The sequence below is a fragment of the Xenopus laevis genome, chromosome 9_10L (genome assembly GCF_017654675.1).
Source record: "Xenopus laevis strain J_2021 chromosome 9_10L, Xenopus_laevis_v10.1, whole genome shotgun sequence".
NCBI classification, from domain to species: Eukaryota; Metazoa; Chordata; class Amphibia; order Anura; family Pipidae; genus Xenopus; species Xenopus laevis.
This window is the reverse complement of record NC_054387.1, coordinates 50,085,108-50,097,127: the sequence shown is the minus strand read 5'-3', so window position 1 is coordinate 50,097,127 and position 12,020 is coordinate 50,085,108. Positions and strand designations below refer to the sequence as shown.

The window sequence follows — 12,020 nt, the reverse complement described above, 5'->3', positions numbered from 1 at the left end:
AGAAAACAAAATAAGTGAAACTTCCCTCTGAGCACATTACATTACAGTCTTTGACTCTGCATATCCCCCTTCTAGAACAGGAATTTGTTGTCTCGTTGTCTCTTCACCCAGCTGATTGCAATGGCTGAGGTCAGACCCCAAATATGCTGCAATATAAACTGTCAGCTCCTCGGGAAAGGTCAATTTTTTATTTAGAAGGAAACATTGGGCACATCACTGTTATGGCTACAGCACATATTTTCCTGTTAGAACATTCTGTTTTCAAGCATTACAATTTATTTAGTGCACCTATTCTGTTTAGTCTGTCTGCGAGAATGGCATCTGTTCATTGTAATGCTCTCACTTATCTAAATGTTTGTATCACTGTGTAAAAATTGTGGCATCACAGCGACCAGTTTATTCAGAGAACAAAAATATTGGTTGTGTGATTGGTCCCAGTTTTTCTACCTATGTCACAGACATTAAAGATAAAATAACTGTGCATCTTTATGTGCACTCACCCCATATCGTAACTGGGCCTCAGGCTGTACCTGAAGCCCAACAAGGTTATAGATATATAGAAATATTGGGGTAACAGTTACCCTGCTATAGTTTCAGGGGGTACCAGGGCACAAATAAGCACTCACCCCAAATCACACCCTAACTGACCTTCAGACTGGGCCCTTTAGCTAATAACAAGGTTACAGATATATAGAAACATTGGGGTAACAGTCACCCTGCTATAGTTCCAGGGGTACCCAAGGCACAAATAAACACGCACCCTAAATCTCACCCTAACTGGTCTTCAGGCTGGGCCCCCTTAGCTCATAACAAGGTTGCAGATATATAGAAACATTAGGGTGTCACCCTGCTATAATTCCAGGGGTACCCATGGCACAAATAAGCACTCACCCCAAATCTCACCCTAACTGACCTTCAGTCTGGGCCCCCTTAGCTCAAAACAACGTTACAGATATGTAGAAACATTGGGGTAACCCAGTGAAAAAAATAAGAATTCACCCCAAATGCCACCTACCAAAAATACATATGCTCTGTTGGGGTCTTATTAATCATATGCAACCCATAAAAGGAGCTCAATTTTGTAATACAAAATATTTTTGTAATATAAATGTTAGATAACATGCTGAACTAAGCCTTTGTGATTGTATTTTATTTTGATATGCTGTATATTTAAATGTCTATAAGCAGATGACATTAGAAGTGCATTTACTGTAAGTTATTGAAAGAAAACTGACACTTTAAGACATTTTCCAAGGATTTTATTTGTAAATGTTATTATAACTGAAAGCAGTATTTGTTTATCACTTTCTGTTCTCTGGTTCTGGCTCTTAAAATAATAATGCCCTTCTACTAGCAAACTGCAAAGCTTTGCTAAAGTTAGCCGGCCTTATTTCTGGGAATCATCTCAAAGCTTGAAAATCAGTCCCTTTTCTCACACATGCCCTTAGGTACAAAGATAAAACCCTAATTATAAATTCCAGGGGTCCACTAAACAGATTCTATTTGCATTTGATTAGCATAATTAATAAAAAGAATTGCATGTGTTTATTACCTGGGATGGCTTTGACTAGCTACACTTGCTACATTGAAATACATTTTTATTAGATGTCTATTTATGGGATGGAGATCCCCATAAGCAAAATTGCTTCTTGTTGGCATTAATAGGATATTCATAGACATGTTAACTAACCCACATTTTCTAGGAGTTATTCCTTACCCGGTCACCGGCAGTAACAGTCCACTCCCCTGCTGTCAGTAATTTACACTCTCAATGGACCCCTTTTATTAAAATCCAATGATGTGTCACATGATTCCTCTGATGCAGTCCACTGGGGCGTGGCCTGGCTGCAGAGGGGGCATGACCTGGTTGGAATAGAGGGTGTGGCCATGTGTGGAGGGGTGTGGTAAAGAAATACCTGAATTTTTAGGAATCTTGTTTTTTTTTTAAGTAGTTCAGTGTGAGGCAAGACAATATTTTAATGGCAAAGTATATCCTGTTTGTAAAGATACCCCTTCTCCATATTTATGTTTATACATATAGGTTTCAGTATATGATAAATCCTTAAATAATATCCTTTCCACGTGCAGGCTGCTGGGAGCACGAATCACTTTCCCCCAAATCAAAATAACCTTCCAATATCATACAATGAACAGATTGAGAAAAAAGGAAACAAGGAGACTGCCCCACCGAAAAGCCCAAAGGTATGACTCAATGCATCCGCCATATTATAGCTATATCTTCTAGTGTATATGGGTGGAGGGGCTAAAAAGAGGCTAAGGCATCACTTACCCATACATTTTAGGTCATAAAACATGCCCAATCTGATAATGTGGAAACTTTGAACTTTTTTAATTTAAAGATGGCTTCCCAATAGGGCAAGATCCTCATTTGGATGTCTCCATGGTGATGTTAGGAGCTGAGTTAGTTTGTAAATCCTTGAAATAAAATGAAAAAGCTCCATTAAATGTTTAAAACAAAATTTTCACTAAGAATATCATTCCTCCAGATCTGAGGGTGACTGCTGTACACACACAACCTTTCCCTCATACAACAGGTTTCATATTCACCTTTGTTTGATGGAACAATCAATTGATTATCAATGGGGCATTTTTCTGGCTTTTAATTAATATACAAAATATCTCACTTGTGTTCCCGTACAGATGACTGTTTTACAGCCACCGCCCCAAAATGGTCCAAAGCTTTCAGTTCCTTTTCAGAATTTCACTAAAGCAGTCTCAACTGTTTTAAAGCAGCCGCCCACGTATGAGGATGCAGTCAGACAGGTAAAAGCCCATCACCATGGGATCCAATGATGGAATCTAAAATTAGAGTAACACTGAGTAGTGATTCCTACCATATTTATGGAATGGTGCATCCTGTCAGATTTGGATATGGGAGTGCTACCTTTCATTTACTTTGGTGGTGAGAAATTCCTAAAGATCAACTTGGGTCAGATATCTTGGGAAATGGTTGAGAACTCCAACTCTCACTGGAGAGAGTTTTTAGATGGGAGATATGCATCTTGGACTGTCATAGAACACTGAACATTAAGGTTCTAAGCCATCCCTCATTGTGTTACTTCGAAGATATTCGGCTTGGTCTACTGAGTGCATTTCCAAAATGGCCAAACTCTGAGTTACTGTAAGGTGCATGTAGACTGATAGTTTGAAACATAAACGCTAAATGTCATGTACTTATTTTTCAGCAAATTACAAGAAGTCAACAGATGGATGAGCTTCTCGATGTCCTAATTGAGAGTGGAGGTAAGAAATCAAATGGAAATAAAATATAGCACACACATATTCCAAATTGAAGCCATTTGTAGTAAACTATAACTCTGAAATGGGTTGTTGTCCATGGGAGGGTAAAGAACAATAGGAGCCATGTTTTATATGTCTCAATGTATCACTTTTTGGGGTCACTAATTCTATAATTGTATTATTCATGCTGCGTATCATAGAGATTCCCCAAATCTGTATATGGAACTGAGTTGGCAAAAAAAAATTCAAAAAGTTGCTCAAGGAGTAACCATGCCACAAAAGGCAATCAATGGCATTGGTTGGTAATCTGTCATATACTTGCTTTTTTTGTCCTAGAAATTCCTGCAAATGCCAAAGATGATCGGTCTTGTGCTCAAAAGCATCATCAGTTGAATGTGCCATCTGCAAACTCAAACCCATCGACTTCAAATGTTCACCTTCCCTACGACAACTGCTCAAGCCATGGCGATGGCCATCTTGAAGTCTTACTAAACTCCCACAGCCCCTTGGGGAGGACCAGCGAACTGCGACTGCTTAAAATCGGTAATGACGATCCTCAGTTTGAAAACGTGTTGAGTGGATTTTCAGGAAAGTCGACTGAGGAAATTCTTCCTTCTCGAGAAAACTTAGACGCTTCTCTTTCTTCCATGGAGACACAAATGTCCCCATCATCTGCAGAAGGTACAGCCTTACAACATGTGAGTTTCACAGAATCTCCTTGGGAGACTATGGAGTGGTTAGATTTGACACCTCCAAGCTCAGCTACTTGTTTGAGTTCGCTCACGACTACAGGTCCAAGTATCTTCAACACCGACTTCCTAGATGTTACTGATCTCAATTTAAACACTGCCATGGATCTTCATCTAGAGCACTGGTAAAAGACTCAAATGAAGACTTAAGATTAACCATTGACATCAATGCAAAACGAAACCCTCAAACATGACAAAGTAAACCCCATCCAAAGACTGGCCAACAGTTGCAATAACTAAAGACTGATGTTTTTTTAACCTTTCCTCACTTACATGTTTTCTGATGTCTTCATGGTTTTTGCTTCCACACAAAGGAATGTGTGCCAAAGTGGATGCCCAAAACTGTATTATAAGGGATATATATTGATACTTTTGGAAATATCATTTTATGTTTTACCATACCGGCAAATGGAACAAATGCATAATTACAGTTCCTTTCAACATAACACACTTTTCAGTTTAATTTGGGGATATCTTCTCATTCATATAGACTTGTTTTGCTATTTTGATATAACAGGTGTTAAAGAAACCACTATGAATAAAATGGATTCCATAGAGAAAGACTCCCCCAGAGCTTTCCCATAATTAATAATATTACACTGTAAAAAAAACCTTTGCTTTTGTCCAGTGCCAGTCTGCCCATCCTGGGACTAGAAAGTTGGAAAGGGTAAAACCCATAAGACCAAGTACTGATGTGCCAAGAATTGTAGCCATGTCTTTTTCACTTATCATCTAGCAGTATTAAAATGGGTCTCCTAGGGCCTACCAGGAAACCTGAAATTCTGAGCCCAATCTCACAACAATATGATATAGTGCCAACATGGTGTAGGTTTTATACAAGTCCATGGTGATAATAAGGGTTGGCTGAACTGTCCTAGACTGGGTCCACTGGACCCACCAGGAAGTCTTCTGGTAAGTCCAACCCTTTCTGGCTGGAGAAAAAATAAGTCATTAAATGCCATTAAACTTTATGACGTTTTATTCCCAAAATTAAAACCCATCTTAATCTAAAATTCGGTAACATTAAACAATGGTCACCCCAACATACGAATATGATATTAATGGCTAATGGCCATAATTATTAATGAACTTCAGGGCAACGTTACCCTCCACACCTACGGTACATGGGAAAATGGGAGTGTATGTATGTATATACTGGTTTATATCTGCTCATCTTCCTGTATAGAATAATAAGTGTATGTATGTACAGTAGGCTGAACCCTGCTGCACTTGTACTGTACTTTACAAATCTCACCCCTGGGTGTTTTTTTTAATGGGGTAATTGACTACATTGGAATATATTGTAATTATTTTACTGGAAAAACAACACTAGATTCTGGCGCTTGTTGCTGATGTTTATCATTTACATCAGGATATAAAATTGTAAAGAAACAGTTCTGCACCCAGTTGTATTATACCCATTGTACATAGTTACTTTTGGAAGTTTTTCTTGTTATTACTAAACCATGGTATACATCGATACCAGCCAAGGCTTCGCTGCCATTGCCAAGAGCCCATTCGCTGCATGCTGTACATAGTAAGGAATAGCTAGCTCACCTATTTATGTAAAACTGTAAAAAAAAAATAATAATAATAATGTCCACACTGCACTGTTAGTATAGGAAAGTTTCACTCATTTTGTAATGTTTTATATAAATAAAGTTTTATTTTTACGAGAAAAAAAACTTAGAACTCATTCCAGGCAGACTCAGAGTAGCACTTTATGCCAACCATAATTAGTAAGCCTTGATTACGGCGTTATGGATTGCTTTGGATTTTACATCAGAAATACTATATCCTTTGATGAGTTGACAAAAAATGGTTTGTCCCCAAATATATTGGCCCACCAATAACATAACAAGTACTGTTGAAAGATTCCCAGAATCACTAGTGCTCCTTCATGTTTTATCTTGTGAAATAGTTGCTATGAAAAGTATATGGTGTCAAAGTGGCCCCCCATAGACTTGATGGCATTTTTAAAAAGTATTTATCAATGGGTGAAAGTGAAAGTTCATCCTTTGATAAATACGCCTTTCAAAATCCCATAAAAAATGAATGGAGAGTGGCGGAATTTAATTCTAGAGGACTGTGCCGATCTCTAACTTCACTCTTTGTTATGCAGTCTTCAAGTCAATGGGGTATATTTATCAAAGTTCTTATCAGTCTGTGTCAGGGGAACGTTAACATAAATTTGTAACCCTATTATTTCAAATTAAGGTGGAAGACAGCACAAGCTTAATTAATGACCTGACCTAGATATTAAATATGCTTCACCATAAACATTTAACCCAAAAGGTGGAGCTATATATGTCATTTTTAATTTTAACTTTATTTTAATTACAATATCATTTTGATTTTGTGGGGGGAAAAAAGTAATTTTGGCTATTGCTGGGTATTTACTATTTTGTGGAGAAAAAAATATTTACTGGCAATAGCTAAGGGAGCGGCTATTGAGAAGGGATTATCAAATACTGCAAGACATGGTGCCTTAATAAATCATCTTCTCCACATAATGAATTTTCTTAACACTCGACAAACTGTACAAATGATATAAAAAAATCATTTTATAAATTTGGGGAGTACATGTTACAAAAATTGTGTAAAGTATTTTTGCCTTTTTGTGAGAAAAACAAATTCCATTTTTAAATAAAAAAATATTTTAAAAAAACCAACTTGGCTCCACTCATTCCCTAACGAATCATTTCTGTTAAAGACACATTTTCGCTCAAAGTTAATGCCAGAGATTACCTGTATTTATTTCTGTTATTTTGTGCATTATTATAAAGTAAAAAAAATAGCCTGAATGCTGATGTCACCATGTACGTTGTCGTCTGTGCTTAGTGATGTCATTTTTGTTACACAAGTCATGAAATTTGTTTATTATAAGAAATAATGTACCCTAGTTATCAAGTTATTGCTAGGAGTTCCATGACCTGTACAGTAAGGGGCAAATTTATCAAGGGTCGAATTTCGAAGTACAAAAAACTTCTAAATTCGACCATCGAATTAAAAAAACTTCGAATTCGAATATCGAATTCTACATCTTTCAACAAATTTGGCAATCCTGCGGTCGAATAAAAATTGTTCGATGGAACGATTAAATAGTTCGAACTGAACGTTTCGAACGATTTTAGCGATCGATCAAAGGAGTTTTATTCAATGTACAAAGACTTAGAAAAATGTTGTAGAAGGTACCCATAGGCTAACATAGCACTTCGGCAGGTTTAATTTAGCAGGTTTAATTTAAAGAGACAGTACTTAGACTATCGAATGGTTGAATATTCGAACGATTTTTACTTCGAATCGAAGTCGAAGTAAATTTGAAGTCTTAGTATCCTATTCGATGGTCGAATTATCCAAAAAAATACTTTGAATTTCAAATTTTTTTACTTCGAAAATTCCCTCAAATTCACTTCGACCCTTAGTAAATCTGCCCCTAATTGTCGCCATAAGAGCTTGCCGTCTATGTATCCATTTGGTCCTACCCACCATTAAAGGGATAGAGGCAGACAGGCACAGGGATATACGAATGAGGAATCGGTGTATGCAGTGATGAGCTTACCACTGTGTATGGTGGGCCTGGGTGCACACATCCAGACCTTCAACAGAGGGAGCAAACACCAGGAAACATCAGAAGAGGCCGGCACAGGCCTGGACCCACAAAGTAGTAGAGCCGAAGTCAGATTATAAAAGGTTAAAAACATACATTTTATTTTCTATAATTAAGAACCAAGGCCTGACTCGTTTCGTGTCTACCAAGGACACTTAGTCATAGGCTGAAGCATCGCAAGAGAAGCATCACTGTGAGTGGCTTGTACTCTGGCTTGGAGAATGAGTACTGAACTGACTGTGTCTAATACCCTACCTGGGGTAATCTATATAGTAATATACCTTGCACCATCCTGTAGTATGATATTTGAACATCTTTTGAGACAACCTGTTGGAAGAGTCTTAAAGGAACAATAACACAAAAAAAATAAGTGTTTTAAAGTAATCAAAATATAGTGTACTATTGGCTTTTTTTGGCATTGCTGCACAACAGCACATTATATTTTCATTACTTTTAAACAAATTCCATCAATAAAATAGTTACCTGTGCTTTTAAGAACCCCTGGCTCCCCATTTATAAACCCTTCCTCCAATCCTACCGCGAGCACTCAGCTGAGAGAGAGTCGTATGTAAAGCATGCTGTTTTGGAAGGTGCACAGAGTAGTGATGTGTGCCCTGACCATAAGAGTCATATCGTAAATAGAGTTACATTTTGAGGGGAGTTTCCCATTAAAAAATAACTCCTAGTATTCTAATTTTCCTCTCTCCAGCTCCTGAGACTGAGAGATCTCAGGGTGGTTGTCCTCCCCTTACTGATTTCTGATGTGTCTTATTCCTCTTTGCTTAACATTTAGCAGCTCACACAAACGAATGAGTCAGAAAGGAGCATCGAACCTCTAAAAGCTGGCATAGAACTCTCAGTGCATTAGCAGGGCCAAATCTATATACACGCTATTTATCATTGGCGCATGGAAGGTCAGGGTTGGCAGGATCCCTTGAGGCTAAGTGCAGTCACATCTTTTGGTCTGTTAAAGAAGAAGCTCTAGTTGATATGTCAAACATTAAATGCAACAAGCCCCCCCTCCCCCAAATGGAACTCAAGAAATTTTGCCACTGAGCATCTTATTTTTTTAGGTTAGCCACACAGGAAAAGATCCACTTATTTTACAAGGTCCTAAACATGCTCCAATATGGCTGGGTGGTGGGTCAAATTGGGTTCATCCATAGTATGGCTAAAAAGAAGATGTGATTGGTAACTTGTGGTGGATCCCCATAAGGCCTATCTGGTTGGTCCACCAGGGCCATAATTTCCAGGGGGATGCCTCGTGTCTAAAAGGGTCAGGGTGTGGGTGGAGTGTGAGTAGTGGTGGGAGGAGAAGTGTTGAGACAGCCCCTGGCACTACACATTTGCACAAAGAATAATGCCTTGCATTCCTTGGCTCATGAGTTTGATCCTGACCTGAGGAAACAGTGTCTTCTTTAAAGCTCTTCGAAAGTCAGGCAAAAGTCAGGCATGGATTTCTGTGATGGCTTTGTGGTAAAGTCACCTGACTTGCATAGTGGAGGACCAGGGTTCTGAATTTGCCTGTAGCACATTCTGCTAGAGGTTTTAAACTAAATTACTCTTTAATCAAAACCAATAGTTACTTTTTAAACAATAAAACTATTGCACAGTGGCTGTCACTGCTGCTTTGCAGGACTAGGGTCCTGCGTTCCATGAGCTGTCCTCTGTTGGTTGCTCACAATATACATTCCTTAAAACATCACACCACTCAAGGTACCTATTGGGAGCCCAGCCTGAATGATTTTGCACGGTGCAAGCACCCACAGCAAACATACAAACTTCTCGTTAAGCAGTCCTTCCCTGTGAACCACCATGCCACCAAAGCTTTTGCTAGAACTCTCCTTACATTTATCATCAATACTTGACAAACATAAAAAATAAGGCTAATACAAATAACGGTAGTGCTATGTCACTAGGTGACTCACCAGATCGATGAGGAGGCCCAGGTGCACTGCCCTGAGCCTTCAGCAAAGGGAGCGGTTCAAACCAGAATTTTGTAGAGCAGGCACTTGAATAAAGGCAATCTTCCACCAGGCTGTAGATATAAATAACATTATTTATCATGTCACATGTATAGCCTAAAAAATAAGGCAGCAGTACCAGCCCATAAACCATCAAGCTTTGCACCTTTCAAAAGGAGTGTTGCCAGAATACTAAAGGTCCTGCTAATTACACATACTCTCTTGTATAGCGCCTCTTGCTTGGATTCCAAAGAACTTTTATATATATATATATATATATCTATATATATATATAGATATATATATATATATAGATATATATATAGATATATATATATAGATATATATATAGAGAGAGAGAGAGAGAGAGAGAGAGAGAGAGAGAGAGAGAGAGAGAGAGAGAGAGAGATTTTCCAAGGGAGAATGAGTGCACACTGGGAGCATTTAAATAGGTTATTTTAAAACCATGATTTTATTTAAGTTAATTAAAAACAGGCCGACATTTCGGTCCACATCTAGGACCTTTTTCAAGACTTGAAAAAGGTCCTAGATGTGGACCGAAACGTCGGCCTATTTTTAATTAACTTAAATAAAATTATGGTTTTAAAATAACCTATTTAAATGCTCCCAGTGTGCACTCATTCTCCATGGAAAATCTATTGATATTTTTTACTTGAGTAGCACCTGGGTATTTTGCTTTATTCAGTGGTGTGCGGAAACCACAAGTATTCTTTCTTATATATATATATATATATATATATATATATATATATATATATATATATATATATATATATATTCGGCCTTTTTCAGCAGGATTCGAATTCAGCCAAATCCTTCTGCCAGGCCGAACCGAATCCAATTATTAATTTGCATATGCAAATTAGGGGCAGGAGGGAAATCTCATGACTTTTTGTCACAATACAAGGAAGTAAACAATGTTTTCCTCTTCCCACCCCTATGAATCCCCCTGATGAAGCAGATAAAAGCCCTGGAGTTGATTTGTACGTGGAAGATTTTGCTCTGAACAGACAATGAGGTCAAAGAATCTCTCCATGCAGGTGAAACAAGCCATCCTGCTGCAAAAATAGAAAAAACCCATCCGAGAAATTGCTACAATATTAGGAGTCGCAAAATCTACAGTTTGGTACATCCTGATAAAGAAAGAAAACACTGGTGAACTCAGCAACGCAAAAAGACCTGGACATCCACGGAAGACAACAGTGGTGGAGAATCATTTCCATGGTGAAGCGAAACCCCTTCACAACAGCCAAACAATTGAACAACACTCTCGAGGAGGTAGGTGTATCAATATCCAAGTCTACCATAAAGAGAAGACCATGAAAGTAAATATAGAGGGTGCACTGCAAGGTGCAAGCCACTCATATGCATCAACAATAGAAAATCTAAAAAAAGCCAGCACAGTTCTGGAAAGACATTCTTTGGACAGATGAAACCAAGATCAACCTCTACCAGAATGATGGCAAGAAAAACGTATGGAGAAGGTGAGGAACAGCTCATTATCCAAAGCATACCACATCATCTATAAAACATGGCGGAGGCAGTGTGATGGCTTGGATTTGCATGGCTGCCAGCGGCACTGGGACACTAGTGTTTATCCATGATGTGACACAGGACAGAAGCAGCAGAATGAATTCAGAGTGTTCAGAGACACTGTCTTCTCAAATCCAGCTAAATGCAGTCAAATTTATTGGAAGATGTTTCATAATACAGTTGGACAATGACCCAAAACATACAGCCACAGCAACCCAGGAGTTTATTAAAGCAAAGGAGTGGAATATTCTTGAATGGCCAAGTCAGTCACCTGATCTGAACCCAATTGAGCATGCATTTCACAGAAAGACCCACAAACAAACAGCAACTGAAATCTGCTGCAGTAAAGGCCTGGCAGAGCATTAAAAAGGAGGAAACCCAGAATCTGGTGATGTCCAGGAGTTCAAGACTTCAGGCTGTCATTGCCAGCAAAGATAAGATAATATCCAACTTGCAAAGACAGCTCTGGCAGGAATTAAACTCTGGTACATAGTGTTGATAAATAACAGCAGTATTTGCGGAGCCATTCCACCTTTCAGACAGGAGGCTGAATGCATTGTGACTTCACTGACAAAGAAATGGACCTACCCCAAGTAAGTCACTGATAGACTGTGCCAAACAATATAGTGAATATACAGAAACATTGCTGAACCCCAGAGCTGTGAGGGATATCACCTTGGACAGATGCACCAACAACACTCAGCTTCCTCCTGAGGCCCCATGATTTACCTAAAGTATCTTAGATTGAAAGAAATGGGCATCCTAGAGTCTGTCTGATCAACAAAAGTGTGGAACCTACACTGTCCCACCTCCCCCTCAGAATTCCCAACCAGTGCAGAAGGAATGAGTTCTTTAAACCCAGGCTGTAATATAAGGTATCCC

General features: G+C 38.6%; 1 protein-coding gene across 3 annotated transcripts in view; it reads left to right on the top strand.

Moving 5' to 3' along the window:
• The window catches only part of myocd.L (myocardin L homeolog), a 36,277-nt gene extending 29,999 nt beyond the window's left edge, over positions 1-6,278 (top strand). For 2 of the 3 annotated variants that reach the window (XM_041575727.1, XM_041575726.1), the window contains 4 exons: positions 2,089-2,202; positions 2,662-2,784; positions 3,207-3,264; positions 3,598-6,278. In XM_041575727.1, coding sequence (XP_041431661.1) covers positions 2,089-2,202; positions 2,662-2,784; positions 3,207-3,264; positions 3,598-4,139 — 837 coding nt within the window. In that variant the 3' untranslated portion in view covers positions 4,140-6,278. 3 annotated transcript variants of the gene reach the window in all.
• The last annotated feature ends 5,742 nt before the right edge of the window (positions 6,279-12,020 follow it).